This window comes from Dipodomys ordii, unplaced genomic scaffold (genome assembly GCF_000151885.1).
Source record: "Dipodomys ordii isolate 6190 unplaced genomic scaffold, Dord_2.0 Scaffold97, whole genome shotgun sequence".
In the NCBI taxonomy this organism is placed as follows: Eukaryota; Metazoa; Chordata; class Mammalia; order Rodentia; family Heteromyidae; genus Dipodomys; species Dipodomys ordii.
The window spans coordinates 6,621,400-6,639,164 of NW_012267313.1; the positions used below are offsets into that span (position 1 = coordinate 6,621,400).

The 17,765-nt window shown below is 36.8% G+C and overlaps 1 protein-coding gene across 7 annotated transcripts in view; it reads left to right on the plus strand.

The window, feature by feature from the left end:
* The window catches only part of Eya4 (EYA transcriptional coactivator and phosphatase 4), a 198,368-nt gene that overhangs the window by 148,598 nt on the left and 32,005 nt on the right, over positions 1–17,765 (plus strand). For 5 of the 7 annotated variants that reach the window (XM_013026796.1, XM_013026797.1, XM_013026798.1 and 2 more), the window contains 4 exons: positions 2,476–2,555; positions 6,133–6,298; positions 14,119–14,255; positions 15,303–15,386. In XM_013026796.1, coding sequence (XP_012882250.1) covers positions 2,476–2,555; positions 6,133–6,298; positions 14,119–14,255; positions 15,303–15,386 — 467 coding nt within the window. Of the gene's footprint in view, positions 1–2,475; positions 2,556–6,132; positions 6,317–14,118; positions 14,256–15,302; positions 15,387–17,765 lie in introns of all 7 variants that reach the window. The other 2 variants (XM_013026795.1, XM_013026801.1) reach the window with 2 other exon arrangements.

A 17,765-nucleotide genomic window follows, 5' to 3' on the forward strand; every position in this document is an offset into this window, starting at 1 on the left:
GAAGAAATGTCATGTTCTTTTGATTGTATTTAAAAATAAGGCACTAGTGGCTCATGCCTATTAATCCTAGCTAAACTGGAGTCTAAGATCTAAGGATCAATTCAAAACCAGCTTGAACAGACAAAAACATGAGATTCTTATTTCCCAGTAACCACCAAAAAGCCAGAAGTGAAACCGTGGTTCATGTGGTAGAGCACCAGCCTTGAGTATAAAAGTAGCCAGACCCTGAGTGCATGGTCAGGACTAGAGCACGCACACACACACACACACACACACACACACACACACACACATACACTAGCACTTTCTAAAGTTCTACTTATTATTGAATGATGAAGAATATTTTTGTTCCAAAGACTGGCTTCCCTATTGATACATTATTTCCCAATAGGATTATTTATATAATTCATTATATTTCCAAACCTTTCATTTAGGATCCTTTTAAAAAAAATCTCTCATTTTTGACATCAATTAAAAATTATGTTTGGTCATCATATAATAGTTTTAGAAAGAATTGTAGGGACATAGCAAGAACACATAAAGCTAATTTTTATCTATTGTCCATTTTTATTCATAAATTTAGGGCTAAATTAATATATTTGGAACAACTATTTTAACAATTTAGTCAATTGACTAAAATAAAATAGACATTTTTGGGCTGGAATGGCAGGTCTCTTTTTTTAATCTAGAATAGAAGCTGAAATATAATTGCATACACACTGTATTCCCAATGGCTTTAGTTAGTAGTTTAAGACAGAGTATAAAGACATGCTTATTTTTGCCCACATATAGTCACATGGCTTTTCTGGACCAAATTAATTGTTTTGGTTATATAGCATAACATTACTGAAAACATGTTTGTGTGTTGCTGGGCCCTGGTGGCTCATGTCCATAATCCTAACTATTCAGGAGGTTGAGACCTGATAGTCACAGTTTGGATCCAGCCTAGGGAGGAAAGTCCATGAGATTCTTTTTTTTTTTTTTGGGGTCCGGTCGTGGGGCCTGAACTCTGGGCCTGGGCGCTGTCCCTTAGCTCTTCAGCTCAAGGCTAGCACTCTACCACTTGAGCCACAGCACCACTTCCTGCTTTTTTCTTTTTGCTTATGTGGTGCTGAGGAATCGAACCCAGGGCCTCGAGCATGCAAGGCAAGTGCTCTACCACTGAGCCACCTTCCCAGCCCGTCCATGAGATTCTTATCTCCAATTAACCACTAAAAAGCTGAAAATGGAGCTGTGCCTCCTAGTAGAGTGCTAGCCTTGAATAAAAGAGCTCAGGGACAGTGCCTAGGCCCTGAATTTAAGCCCCAGGACGAGCATGTGTGTGTGTGTGTGTGTGTGTGTGTGTGTGTGTGCACGCGCATGCACACACACACACACACACACTCACACTCGCTAATGAAATAGGTAATTAAATGTCTCAAGTGTTTCACTTTACCTCTTTAAGGAGTACAGTCCATAAGAAAATACTTCAAAAGAAAAAAATCTGTAATCGATGCACCCCAAACTAAGCACATACATTTCAAACATTATAGTCAAATTTTAAAAGGCCTTCAAACCTTATATACATACAGTATCACCTATCCAGGACAGAAAACAAAAAGACAGGGAGGGTAAGAACTAACTCTAGATGAATTCTGTGAGTTCATTGCCTACCCCATGACCCATCCAAATGTTTAACATTACTCATTTCTCTATATAACTTGAAACATTCACAAATTTCGGGAATTCCAAGTTAATAAATCACAGCTTATTTCTCGAGTTCCTTGCTATCCGTGCTATGGACACTCAACTCTTGAACGTTAATTTGAGTCAGCAAAAGGCAGTTTCTGTTCTGCCTTCATTCAGCCCACCACGTTCCCTTCAGAAGGTTTTACCTGCTATGAGGAAGGTGGGGGAAGCTAAACCAACCGTATAAACCCCAACTCCAAATCGCACCACGAAATCCAAACAATGTTTCCTTCACTTAATTTTTCAATGTAAAATATTTTTCAACATTTCTGTGAGGAAAATTTGCTTCTGATAGGGAAATGATTGCTTTTCTCATATATACTGAGTAATTAGGCGTATTTCTGCGATCACATGTGCTGTTCTGACACATGGTGTACAATACAGTGTTGAAATCACGGTGAATATATCTGTTTGCTCAAACATTTGTAATTTCTTTGAGGTGAAACCATTCAAAATCCTCTCCTCCAGCATTCTGGGAAAAATGTGACACATGACTTGGTGTCTGTTGATGGTCCTTCCTTACCTTTCTGTAAACCCTACCATGATAACTCCTATTCTACTCTTAGCTTCGATGAGAACAACCTATTTAGGTTTCATACACCAGTGCACTATTTATTTTCTTTGTCTGGCATGTCACATGATGCCCTTTTGTTCTAACCAGGCTGTTACAAATGACCAAAATTTCTTCTCGTTCATGAGTGAATTAGTGTGAAATGTTTTAAAATTCAGTTTGTTCTTTGCCTTTAGGTTCTAGTTTTGCACCATCATCTACCATTTATGCAAATAATTCAGTTTCCAACTCAACGAATTTCAGTGGTTCACAACAGGTATGGTGGTGTTTTTATATTTGTGCTTTAAAAAAAACTCATCATAATTGAAGATTTTAAAATAAGTATGCATTCTCCAAATATAAGATGTCTTCATTTGAAACTAACCCAACATTACAGGATAATAAAAAATCATATATTCAGAACTTTTGAGATACTTGTCATTCTGGCTATTTTATATTTGTTGTTAAATACTTGTTTAACCATTTCAGTAGTATTAATTTTAATCACCTGACATGAATTTATTGACTATATTGTATACTTGCTTGTTATCTTAAACTGTACTTGACACAGTTTTATTTCCCTTGATAAAACAGAATTATGAATATCAATCAATAATGGAACTGTAATTTCAAAAAATGGGATGGGGTTGGGGCATTAAAACTTTCCCAGTCCCTGAAGGTAACTGGTTACTAAACATAACACCTATTCATTGCTTAGTTCTATCATTTCTTTTATTAAATGTTGGATTCCCAACCTCTTCTGACAGCAGAGCTTTCCTGCTTTGGTTATGAACTTACGTTCATGTTAAATTCTAGGATGTTAAACTAGGTGCTAGTATGTGGAGGAAAAGTGAGCATTTCTGGATACACAATGTGGCAATTTGATAATATGCATTCTATATTGACTTCAGAATCCTTTTCCTTATTTTCTGATTTTTCAATCATGAAGAGTAATATAGACTGAAAGGTGATTTCTGGACAGACAATATGCTATTTGCTTTAATATAATTGCTGACCTTTTAAATGTTTTTAAATGTAAATTGCCCCAGAAGTGCTTGCTCTTTGGATTTATTGAAGGAGCTCTTATTAATTGCCTTCATGTAGCTCAATAAAAGAAAAAAGGGAAAACTTTATTATTGAAATAATGTGGAGTTAAAATAGTTTATAGAATTAAAATGTGTAATTTGGCATTAGTTAAAAATAATACCTTAACTCTCTAAATATTAAAGTCACTATACAGATTTTATTTAAAAATTGATTTGGGCTTTGTGGGTCACAGCTATTAATTCCAGCACTTGGGAGGATAAGGAAGAAAAAAAGGGAGTTTGAGGCCAGTCTGGGCTCTATAGCAAGACTCTGTCTCAAACAATATATTGTATTCATAAGCTGCTTTGTTAAATGCCAACTCTTGAAAGATATCAATAGAAAGGTATAAAAGTAAGAAATCTTAATAGCTTAATTTAACTTATTATTGATCAGTATAGCACACATTAAGCACTTGCAGTCCTAATAAGTTTGAATAGGCATTGAAGTTGCAAAAATCTCCTTTGTTTTCTTGAAGGGCAGTCTTCCTAAAGAAACAGACATAAAATCATGTGGGCAGAATGTGGAATATGATAATAGGAGTAAACATTAGAGAAAACCTTAGCATAAAGAAATGATTACTCCATTGTACTAAGTAGGACTATAAAGTTGTATTAAGAAGAAAATTTATTTACCAGGTTTAACTCATAAAACAGATCCAGTTCTACCTAAAGACTAGCATAAAATATAATTTGTATTTTAGACCCTGCTTTGAGTATTAGTTTACCCTTTGAGAAAACATTGACTGCTATAGGAATTGGAAGCTGGGCTTTGTATACTGACAAATATGCAGGTAGTGGTAGTACTGGTTAGGACCTCACTCCTGGTTCATGAACTTGTGACATATGGAGAATATAAACCAATGACCGGAAAACCAAAGAACCAATGAACATAAGCATGAACCCATGAAAAAAATTATAAATAACAAATTTTTAGTAGACTGTATTCTAATTTTAAAAATTTGGAGTTAAAACCTAATTTTAGATAGGGAAGTTTTGGTAGAAGCTCTCCCTACTGAAACTGCATTAAGGCCAAGAATTCTAAGACTTTGAGGGGAAGAATGAGGGTATGGGTGATCCCGGCAAAGAAAACAGCAGGAGGCAGATCGCCAAGCAATAGAAGACTCAAGGCAGGCTGGTGTAGTAAGTTCAGGGGGGAAAGCAGGGAGACACACACACCGTTGAAGAAATGCAGCCAGCCAGTTCACGTAAGATGCTGGGGATTCCAGAAAGACACTTGGATCCTATTCCCAGCCCAGTGGGAAACTATTGAAGGATTCTGAGGAGAAGAATAACATCATGTAATTTATGTTTCGAAAATTTATTGAAGTGTCATGGTTTTTGGAGAAAGCCAAACAAATGAAAAGGAGGTAAATTAGAAAACAAGTACATTTGTTGCAACAGGATGGGAAGGTAGCTTAGATAAGAGAGATAGGAGTGGAAATGAAGAGAGCTGGAGATCTTAGAGACATCCTATTCCCCAGAGGCTCAGGGAAATCTTGCCAATCTGTGACTCCCTTTTCCTCTCAGGGCCTTGGCAGGCTTAACAGCTTCAGCCCACAGATGCTAGAGGTAGAATGCCAGCTCAGAAACTTACTGGCTGCACGGCCTGCGTACAAATCACTTAGAAGTTCTGTACGTTAGTCTTTTTTATAGTAGACTGGAAATAATAACTACACCATGCAGAAGGTTGTGAAGATTAAGTAAGCAAGTCTACTTATCCTCAGAACTGTGCCTTAACACAGGCAGTACTGTGCAATCATTAGCAATCACATTTTACTCTAAGAAAGACAAGTTCCTAAGAACTTTGTTCAAATGTTGACACTTTTCCCCCCTTGACTCACAGGTAGTGGTGGGGAATAGCTGATTTTGAAATTAACAAACTACTTTTAGTTTTCTGCCTAATTACTTAATTCTTTGTGATAATACACATACTTATAAAAAGAATTTTCATTTTTGGAAAGCACATCAATGGAGGGTTTTTATTGTCTTCAGTACTTGTCTCAACAGGGAATCTAAATCCTGACCAAGGATTTGTCATCACTGATAACAATTTGGTCCAAACGTGGTAGATATATTAAAGATCATCTGTCACAACAGATCCTTCATCATCGTAATATGCAAAAGGATTTTGAGGGAGCACTCTTATTGTTTGAAAGGTCTTTGGCTTTTTTTAAACAAAAATAAAGCAAGTCAGAGAAGGTAATCCAATGCTTTCATTTTTGTGTGCAACAAAAGAGAAAAGCTAAATAGTTGAAAACTTCATTGAAGATTTTAAATCCAGCCTCGGATGGACTGTGAGAAGCTGGTAATCTGTGCTTATCTTTTTTCTATACTTCCACTAAGAAAATAAAATTACCAAGAGTAGTCAAGAAGAAGAAACAAAACCATATATTTAACAGTCCACACTAAGGTCTGTGTAGCAGATAGGAGAGCTGACAACAGCTCCTCCATGATGGTGTTAGAAGATATGGAGCAACTAATTTCCTGAACACGAACTAGTTCTACCTCTATTACTCTTCCAGTGCATCTGTCCTTGGTTAAGTATCTTTGGGAAGCAAAATGAAGTATATGCAACCTTTTGTTAGATTGCAATTTAGTATTTACAAAACCAATAGAGGAAAGCCATTATTTAACATGCCCTTGCACACACAATGATCTGTAATAAGTACTCATCTTCATTGACATAGTGACTGTTTTCTTTTGCTTGTTCCTGGCATACTACAGAGTAATATCTCCTTCAAACATACACATTTCAATAACTCGTTTCAGGAGTATCCATCCTACACAGCCTTTGGCCAAAACCAATATGCACAGTATTATTCAGCATCAACGTATGGAGCATATATGACATCAAATAACACAGCTGACGGCACATCTTCATCAACCTCAACCTATCAGCTGCAGGAATCTCTCCCAGGACTGACTAGCCAACCAGGTACAGATCTTCACCCAGGTGAAATACTTTTAAATGTTTTGTGCTATCTAATGACATGGAGAAAACAGACATTTCGAAACCATGCCTAAAAAAATGCCAAAATAATTGTGCTTATGTTTAAGCTATATCAGTGTAAGATGAGTTTCTTTGAGCATTCCAAAAACATTTTTGATATGGAACAGATAGGAGACTTTCTGTGTGTGTGTGTGTGTGTGTGTGTGTGTGTGTGTGTGTGTATGTGTGTGTGTACAAATATTGGGGGCTTGAACTCTTTTGCTCAAGGCTAGGGCTCTTCCATTTGAACTGTAGCTGTAGTTCTGCCTTTTTGGTGATTAGTTGGAAATACGAATCTCACAGACTCCTTCCTGGACTGGCTTTGAACCTCGATCTTCATATATCAGCCTCCTGGGTAGCAAGGATAACAGGTGTGAATCAACAGGGCAAAGTTGTTGATAATTGAATGAAAAATGCATTTTTTAACCATACTGGGGAAACGGGATATCTATGTATAAAAGAAAAGGGAATCTCATAATTGTGTATAAAATTAACTCAAAATGAATCATAAGCTGCATGTAAAAACCTAAACTAAAACCACCTAGAAGAAAAACATAGACAAAATTATTTTTACTCTGGATAAATGAAGATTGTTGTAGTTTTGACCCTAGAGTCTCACAAATCCTCAGGGAAAAAAAGAGAAGATAAATTAGACTTCATAAAATTAAGAATCAATCCTGGAAAGACACTTCATCACAAAAATAAAATAAACCATTTAGAGAAAGTATTTACAAAACATATATCTGATAAGGACTGGTAATCCAGAATTCAAATAAAAAGAATAAAAAGAACTCATCCTCCACTTTTGTTTTATCCATCTGTGAAAGGAGTGGGGTAAGCAAGGAGTACACTCACAATACTGAACCCTTTCTAACTGGGCCACTAGAGCCAAACAACCCAGTTTCATTAACGAACTAATTCATTGAATTTCTCTTACATTCCAGCATAAGGTGAGCAAATGTTACTTTGTTATTTGAGCATCAGATAAGCTTTCTTTGCACCATAACTTTTGTTTAACAAGACAAAGCTCAAGCAAATATCTCTAATAGTGATGAATATTAAGAAAAAGGAAAAGAGATTAATATGAAAAATATTAAACAAGTGAACTAACTTGAACATAAAGAAGTAACAGTGAAGTTGATTTTTTTTTCTTTTTCTTTTTTTCTGTCAATCCTGGGGCTTCAACTCTGGGTCTGGGTACTGTCCATGAGCTCTTCAGCTCAAGGATAGCACTCTACTACTTGAGCCACAGTGCCATCTGATTTTCTGGTAGCTTATTAGCGATAAGAGTCTCATGGATTTCGCCCCCCAGGCTGGCTTTGAACTGCAATCCTCAGATCTCAGCCTCCTGAGTAACTAGGATTACAGGCACGAGCCACCAGCTCCCGGCTTTTTATTTTCTTAAGCAATAGCTAAAATGGGATTATATCATGAATAGATGAAATGGTAACCTTTGTTATTCTTTTTAAAGTTTTATTGTAAAGGCAATGCACATAGGGTACAGTTACATAAGTCATCTAATGAATACATCTCTTTTTGAACAGTACAGTATTCATTTTTCTTGGTGCTGTGTTTGGAATACAGAAGTCCATCACATTCCAGCCATCATTTCACTTCTCATTGTGTCAATCAAATCTAATCCAAAAATATTAAAAGCAAAGTTCCAAAAATAAGCAAACTACACATTTTTAGTGATTTTCCTTTTATTTTTTCTTATTATTTTCTCACAAATTTTATCATAGCTGTGTGTATGTATAGGCAAAGCCATACTATCATTGTCTGCGGCTTCAAAGCTCTGTGGAGCATCTTGGAATGTGTTCGTAATTGAGGAGAGACCACAACATCACCTCTAACGGTGAACCCAAGAAAAACTACCCAGAAGATGTAATTTGTCTTTGGCCCCTTGCATTTCCATTTCCTTCCCCTTGTCTTCCTTCAGTTCTCCTCCTGTGAGCACACAGGCCCTTTGAAATCTGACTCTTGTCACTTTTAAAGCTCATGTTTAGGCTTCCCAGCCATCCTTACCTTGGTTGAGCATTTGCACATCATGTAGAAGCAGTCCCAGGGTCAGGCCAGTGAATTAGCTGGGGCCCGGAATTGAAGGGATTGCTCTTTCTCTTTTGCCCTGCATGTCCCAGTCTTAGTCACATATTCCAAATTTACCTTTGTCTTCTTTGAGTCCATACTTATCAAAGAGGGGGCCTTATTTCAAAGACTGCATGATTTCTGAATCCGTAATCAGTCATGGAGAGAGATACTGTATTTAGGTAAACTGATATTTGTGTTACTCTTCATCATACCAGGAACGGATTTTTCTTAGTGAATCATGGGAGGAAACCAGGTAGATAGAGTGGCGGCTCAGAAAGAAACTACAGAAGTGCTTGTCATCATACTATCAGAGACGGAATGGAACAAAGGACCAGTGACTAGACTATGGCCTCAGTGAATAGAAGTTATTTACACTCTTAGATAAGCTAGGTTGGCTGTTCTAATTTCCACATGATCACAGCAAAGTTTCTCTCAGGGAAAGACAGAGATGCTAGCTTTTCATTAGCCAAAGATTTTTCTAATATTCTGAATACCTATTTTATTCCTGCTTAAGATACTGACAAAAGGTAGCAGCTATGCTGAGTGGAGGACTTTGAAAAGTCCACATTCACAGGCGGCCATGTCAAATTCACATCAGAATACTGTGATTTCTTCAAGTTTCCACTGGTTGCCAAAAAATACAGTTTTGACTTATTTTCACATTTCATTAAACTGTTGAACTTAAAAAAAAGAAATTATTTCTACTTGAAACTGTTATACTCTCAGCCAAAATCATGGCAATACACATGTCTGGTTTTTAAGGAATTCTGTGGCCTCAGATATTTGCTTTTAACTTTGATTTTTGCCTTTTTCTGATCTGGCATGCATTCAAAGAAGTGAACAAATTTATAATGATGGGAATTTTTCTTTATTAATGATGAAATCTGTTGGATTTAGTTCAAGGGCAGGGAAAGAATTTCCCATTAATCGATTCTGCATTTTGGACCCACAACCCAGACCTAACAATTAATTCCACAATTTTTCATAGAACATTGACTGTGGGACTTGAAATTTTAAAATAGAAACATACCTTATGTTCAATAAGAGACAGCTGGTTGTTCTGATTTAGAGATAACCCTAATGAAATAAAGTTGGATCTAAATATCCAAAACTTGCAAAGGGCAGTTATTCATTACTGTACTGATTAAAGGATAATTATTCAATCATGTAGAAAGGCCTAGGGCAGTTGGTAATGACTGATGTTATTTGGAAATTGCAAATAGCATTCAGTTATTTATTTTACCTTATTAAGTAGTTTGACAATGGATTTAAAGAAACACTACTGTGCTGATTAGAAACAGACATTTTAGTTCATTATAGTTATAAAGGTTTTCCTTTGCCTTTATATAAAGTTCATCTAAGGTGAATTATATTTTTGATTTGCATTTGAAAGTTTGAGAATGGATTAACACATAGAGTTGAGAGATCATTTTAAACCTCTTTCAATATTTTAAACATCTTTATATTAAGTGAGGTTAGTAATTTGCAACAATAATATCCTTTAGCCTGAGACCTTTATAAACATTACAATACATTAGAAAATGAAACTTAGCAAGTGTTCCAGAAAGGTAGCCAGTAAAGTCAGTCTTTCTCTCTGAAAAGAAACTGGCTTCGGGCTGGGAAGGTGGCTCAGTGGTAGAGCGCTTGCCTTGCATGCCTGAGGCCCTGGGTTCGATTCCTAAGCACCACATAAGCAAAAAGAAAAAAGCCGGAAGTGGCGCTGTGGCTCAAGTGGTAGAGCGCTAGCCTTGAGCTGAAGAGCTGAGGGACAGAGCCCAGGCCCAGAGTTCAGGCCCCACGACTGGAACCAAAAAAAAGAAGAAAGAAAGAAAGAAACTGGCTTCTTAGGCAGAACTTCTGTAACTTCATAAGCAAAGTGTTTATCATCTAGTGAAATGCACAAGAAGATACAGATGGAAAAAATAGACCACACTGCACAATTCTGAAAATTACATTTCTCCTTCCTGCAGCTGCACCTGCCCTTGTGCAGCTTCCCCAATGACATTGGCAGAAGCCCTAGATTGAACAGTTTTCCCTCTCCCCCCCCAAAAAAATCATCATCATCATGATCATCATCATGTATCTACTAATGTTCAATGAGCAGTTCAAATCAAGCTCCTGGTTTTTCTTTTCAAGCTAGCACCTTCAAAAAGCTTAGAGGTCAGTACAATTGCACCCATTTGATGTCTGGAGGAGCCCAAATACTAGTTTTATCCTCACAAAGTGTGTCCACATGGGAATTGTGCCCACACAGGAAGTGTCACCACACTCTTCTGGAAGTCATCCATTATTTCCAGAAAGTTCTTTCAGTGAAATTTCTTGTCACCTCTCTCATAGAAAATGTGTGAAATCTACATCTTTCTCTTGAAATATTTTTAAATTGACAAATAATCACTTGTACATATTTATCATGTATAACATGTGACTTTGGCCACACAAATGCATAGTAAGCCAGCTAATACATGCATTACCACATACACATCATTTTTGCGGTAAGAACACTTAAAAGGTATTCTCTTAGCAATTTGCAAAAACATAATACATTATTGTTAACATAATCATAATATAAAAATCTCTTTAACCCTATCTAACTGAAATTTTGTAACCTTTGATAGGTACCTTTCCTCCTTGTCCATAGATCATTTCTACTCTCTATTTCTATGGGATCAAATGTTCCGCATCGTGAATAATACTCAGTGAACATAAAGATGCATACTATCTTCAACATACTAACTTCATTTCCTTTGTATTTATGGTAGTGGAATTGCTGCATCATTTGGCAATACTGTTTTTAATTTTTCAAGAAGTCTCTGTACTAATTTCCATAATGATGTACTCATTTAAAGTCCCACCAATAGACTGCAAAGATTCCTTCTTCCCTTCTTCTCTCCAACACTCATACTGTTCTGTCTTTGGGAACTAGCTATCCTCACAAGTGTGAGGTGATATAGATCAGTTTTTCAAAGACTCTCACTATCTATATATGTTTTTAAAGAAATTTGCATGCTGCCTTTGGGGCATGGCTTAAGGGGTAAGCACAAGAGCTCTGAACAATTCTACTCAGACCCTTTGCACATTTTTAAAGATCATGTTATTTGTTTGCATACTATCAAGTTGTTTGAGTCCCTAACCAATGATCAGTAGAGTCACAATTTTGATGCTAGCCTGAACTATATAGTATGAACCTTTTGTCAAAAAAAGAGAAACATTTAAAAAGCAAACAATAAAAATGATTCCCTTATATACACACATGCACTTTACTTGTATTTTGTTCAAAGTCTTAGGTCCTTTTTTTTTTTTGGTTAGTCATGATGCTTGAACTCAGGATCTTAGGACTGTCCCTGAGACACTGTCCCTAGCACTTCACCACTTTGAGCCATAGCCCCACTTCTGGTTTTCTGGTGTTTTTCTTTTTTCTTTTTTTTTTTTTTGTGAAAATACCATACAGAAGGGTTACAATTACATGAGCAAGGTAATGAGTACATTTCTTATCAAGCATTGTTGCCTCCTCCTTTCTTTCCCCTTCCCATCCCTTTCCATTCTCCTCCGCCCCCACCCAGCCAAAGTTGTAAAGTTCATTTTTCCACATAACGACTTGTACATCTCATTGTTGCAATGGGTCCACCTGTATCCCTATTTAAATGATTTGTTTTTTCCCTTCCCCTCCCCAAATTATACCAACATCAAATACAGTGAAAGCAGGGGTTATACCTGGGGGAGGGACACACAAAGCAACAAAGAAATATCTTATAAATATGTTAGAAACAATCACAAGAAAGAAAAAACATTTGCATCCTTATCTTGGGGTTCATTTAAGCTAACATCAACTTATCTGACCTTTTCTGCTTGTCTCAGATGGATACAGATAAGAGTCTCACAGACTTTACTGCCTGGGCTGGCTTGGAACAGCAATCCTCAGACTTTGATCATTCCAAGACTTGAACAAAACCTGTGGGAACCAATTTTCATCTGTGTGTGATCCCAGACACATCATCTGACCTTGTCTTTTCTTTTCACTACTGTCACACTGCTGAGTCCCAGGGGGAATGGCTGACCCATTCCTACTGCGCCCTTCATGAATCTAGTCCCATCAACCACATGTAACTGATCACAATGAGGGAAATTTTGCAAATTTTTCCTTTCTGCTTTTGTATTTCCTTCTTGTTATAATTCAGAATGGGGCTTTTTAATGAAATGCAACCCCTGAAAATTGATCCAAAATGAATAAGACTGGTTTCATAGACTGTCATCCAAAAAGGTTTTTTTTTAATCCCCTTAAAAAATGAGGATTTATTTAACTAGCTGTTTTATTTGAAGGGGAATCTAGATTTACTGGCTATAGTAATCTTAGGAAAACTATGCTTCAAAAAATAAAGTTACAGGCTGGGTGCCCATGACTCATGCTTGTAATCCTAGCTACTCAAGAGGCTGAGATCTGAGGATCGTGGTTCAAAGCCAGCTTGGGTAGGAAAGTCCATGAGACTCTTATTTCCAATTAACCACCAGAAAACCACAAGTGGCACTGTGGCTCAAGTGGTAGAATGCTCTTCTTGAGCTGAAGAGCTCAGGGACAGCACCTAGGCCCCACAATCGGAAAAAAAAAAAGAAAGTTACAAAAAGATTTATGTAATTTTACTTAAAAGTAGACATGTACTTTTAAATATCTGTTCAAATATTTAAAGCCTATATAAATAAGTTGAAATGTGACTCACTACAAGATAAAGCTATAACTTAAGAACTTTGTGCTATCTAGTCTCACTCAGTGATAACACACACACATGCCCGCACGCCACACAGACAATGAGCTGTGCTAACAACAGTTTAAGAACAAATAATAATTTTTGTAGCATAGATATATTTTTGATCCTCTGAATTTCAGATACTGGTAGGACATTCAGAAATCAATTTGATAAAAACATTCAGAAGTCAATTTGAGAAAGAGTCTGAAAGGTAGGCTGTGGTTTGGATGGCCTTAGATGGAAAGAAAAATAAAATATCCCCCTGATAATTTGCATATTGATTATATGCTGAAATGATATTTGCATTCATTGAACTAACTTTCATATAGGCGAATTAATTTTACATGTCTCTCCCTTCTCTCTTTTATTTAATGTAGCTGCCAAAATATTTTATTTATGTGGTTGTACTGATGGCTTGTCGTATTTCTATTGTACAGCACTGGTAATTCATTCTGGTTTTAAGAGGCTTTATTTGAAAGGGACAGTAGCAAGGAGAGACTATCTAGGTGGAAATACAAAGCCAAGAGGAAGGAATTTGTAACTTGTCTGAAGTCCATGGAGGTCAAAGGGCAGATGAAAGAGGCTTGATGATTGTGTGTAATTCCCTAGGTAATTCCCTAGGTTAGGATGTGGATGAGTGAAATGGATCTGATAAAAATGCAGGTGAGGGTACAAACAGGAAGTTGAAGGCAAATGGAGGATAACACATTTGGTTTTAATAGATCATATAGATTAAAGCAAAGGGTGATTCGTGTGGTCCATAAAAATTTTTGACTAAATTAGAATTAGGCATGCTTCAGACAATACATCCTGTTTTGTTTGACCAACTTAAAGAGGTTTCTATTGTACAGGAATTTGTTAAGAAAATTAACAATGGAGGCTTATGCCCGATCTACAAATGAAGCACATGTGTTGACTATAGTTGTGTATTATTTGTAGGAGAGTTTGATACGGTGCAGAGCCCTTCCACACCTATCAAGGATCTTGATGACAGAACATGTAGAAGTTCTGGCTCAAAGTCTCGAGGAAGAGGCCGAAAAAATAATCCTTCCCCACCTCCTGACAGTGACTTGGAGGTATGCTTACTCATTTTTAAAGAATGTAGTTTGATGCTTTACTTTATTGAGTGATGTATTTTGTACATGATGTTCCCGTTACATTTCCAAATTAATATCAAAGCCATGTATTATGAGATGAGTGTGTTTGCTTTGTCAGAGCGGACCTGTATATTCAAATGCAGAAATCTGAGTTTAAATCGAAGATAAAAATAGATGTAGTATAAGTTAAGATGTAGTATAAATTAAGGAATACTGCAGTTGGCCTCTTTGTAAGAGACTTATTTGAATAATACTAGCAAATTCAAATGCCTTCCCGTTCTGGCAGGTGATACAATGCGTATGATTCTTTGAGGGCAGGAGGCTGGCCCATTCCGGGCTCTGTCATTAGGCTGAGTGGGAATGTCAGCTAGTCTCCAGGTTCTCTGCCCAAACCAAAGCACTGGTGACTGTGTGAAATCTCCTAATTTTGAAATGTTGATGAACTACTTGATATCTTTCCAGACTTTGCAGGCCAAACAACATATTTTCTGGCTTAGTCTGACTCAAGGGTCCACATTTTGCAATTTTGGCTTAAGGGTTCTTCAGAGATCTTTTCAAATATTCCTTTCTTTTTCTCTTTCTTTTCTTTCCTTTTCCTCTTTCTTTTTTCTTCCTTCCTTCTTTGCTTCATTCTTTCCTTCCTTTCTTCCATACTTTAGAATGAATTTCTTTTGCATAAATTATAAAATTCTATAAGGTATAAAAATTTTAATTTTACATAGACTAGTCATACTCCTGTCATATAGTCTGAATGCATCTATTTTTGGTACCATCTATAAGAAAATGTTTGGATGAATTCATTCACATTATCACATCTAATATTTAAACTTGATTACTCATTTAACCTATGTCCTTCAGATCTGACAAAAACTAGAGTTGGAAAATTAAAAATAAATAACCACATGCGATACTTTTCTACAAAACAGTGTCAAAACTGTGTGACAATACGAGGAGATATTTTCTACTTGAAAAGAGGTTTGTTTCCTTAAGCTTTACAACATTTTGATATTGGTATTTTCTCTCTAGCGTGTGTTTGTCTGGGACTTGGATGAAACCATCATTGTTTTCCACTCACTGCTCACAGGGTCTTATGCACAGAAATATGGGAAGGTAAGCAATTAAGATATTTATTTCAACAAATTTTGTTAAACCTGATTTTGTAGCTAAAGCCTGTAATGCTAGACATTTGGAAGGTAGTTCAAGGTAGTTTGTAATACTCTTATGTCAACTAATGTCTGGGTCATCTACCTACTTCCCAGATATAAGGGAAACCTGGGTACAGTGGCATATGCCTGTCATCCAAATGAAATGGGAAAACATAAATAGAAGACTAGAAGCCTAAGCCCAGCTGGACATGAAAAGGAGACACTATCTTAAAAATAACCAATACGGAAAGCAGCTAAAGGTGTATCTCAAGTGTTTAAGTCCCTATCTAGCAAGTTCAGTCTCTGCCCTCATCCCTACCAAAAACAAAGGTATATTTAAAACTGTTTTTGAGTTTCCAAAGTGATTGAACAAGTTTATACTCCCACCAACAATGCAGTAGGGTTCCCTTCTGTCCACATCCCCTCCAGCATCTGTTGTTATTAGAGTTCTTAATGATAGCCATTCTAACTTGGGTGAGGCGGTATCTCAATGTTGTTTTGATTTGCATTTCTTTTGTGGCTACATAGGTTGAGCATTTCTTCATGTGAGTGTTTTTATTGCAGTTTATCAAGTCTTTTCAATTATTTCTAAAATCATGGTTTTCTTCAATGTGATCTGGAAAATTTTACAAAATGAATTAGGAATTGGATTCCCTTTTCGTCATAATTTAGAGGTGTTTTTCTTTTTACATTAGAACCATTTAAAATATTACCAAATTATATATGATTTCTTAGAAAACTTACTAGGGAGCAGTTATTATAGTACATTATTTGAAATAAACAAATCATCTTTTGCCTGACAGATCTTTTGGAATTATAATTACCAGTATTTTTCTGGAGCTCAAGTAAGCACCTGAATAGTGATTGGGTGTTACTCTTACCTCATCTCAGGCCAGGAACACAAAATCAGTCACAGTGGTTTCAGCTATTCCTCTATTTTTCTCTCTTGCTCTTGGGTTCAGAGTTAGCTTCTTCCTTTACTTATTTTGAACTCTGGGCCTGGGTGCTGTCCGGGAGCTCTTCAGCTCAAGGGTAGTGTTCTACCTCTTGAGCTACAGCACTGCCTTTGAACCACGATCCTCAGATCTCAGCCTCCTGTGTAGTTAAGATTACAGGCCTGAGTCATAGGTGCTCAGCCAGAGTTAGCTTCTTCTAACTTTTGTTACACATCTATACAAATGTTTCCGAGAAGCTCCAGGTCTTTCAGCTTAGGACAGTTGCTTAGGCCATTTCTTTTCCCATTGTTGACTCCATGGGACTCATAATCTTACCCACTGTCAATTGGCAACAAGCTGGTCAACTTCCATTACTGCATTCAACGTTGTGCCTGTTTGATTCCTTTACTTGCCACTCTCACAGAAGAGTCTTTCTGTATCTTTCCAGCACCACACTGGGCAACATCTCATGTCAGCTCAACATACAGTTTTTAGCAACTATGTGAAACTTTTTCTTCTGAATAGGAAAAGTGGATTGCATTCAAGTGTGATTTCCTAATTTGCACACTGTAGGGAGGGAAGTTGTGTCATCATTTGTTTCTTTGTAATAGGACTCGAGTACGGATATACATAAATATAAAGGTAATAATCTGTAGTCCCTTTATCACAATTGCATCTAAAAATAGTTACCCAAGACAACACAATTAGGGATTATTTCTATAATTTGTAAAACAATTGTCTCAAAAAACAGGAGGTCTGGATATGTACTAGACATATAAACCTGTTCATTTGGGTTAAGAATGTGTGCAATATTAGAATCAGCACACATACACACAAATGTATCTCATCTGGATTAATCTTTATAGCTATTTTATATTGAACGTACTTTCTTTTTTTTCTTTTCTTTGTTTTTTTCGGTCATAGGGCTTGAACTCTGGGCTTGGGCGCTGTCCCTGTACTCTTCAGCTCAAGGCGAGCGCTCTACCACTTGAGCTACAGAGTCACTTCCTAAACGTACTTTCTAAATCCCTTAGTCATCACACGCAGCAACTCTAAACCACCATTGACTGAGTAGCTTGAAAGCTGTTTCTTTCTTGCACTTCTAGAGGCTAGGAAGGCCAATAACAAGTTATCAGTGTAGTTGTAACTGCTGAAGCCTGCATCCTGGCTTATGTATGGCTTTCTTGTTGTATCGTACATGGCAGAGAGAAGAAAGAAAATTTCTGTTCCCTCTTTAAGGGCACTAACATTATTTGTGAGGGCTCCATCCTTATGAACCCATTAACTTCCCGAAGTCCTCACACCCCAATACTGTCATATTGGAAGTTAGGATCTCAATAAATAATTGTTCATGGTACATACACATTCAGTTCATAGCACACATTTATATAGCTATCTTTAGAGCATGT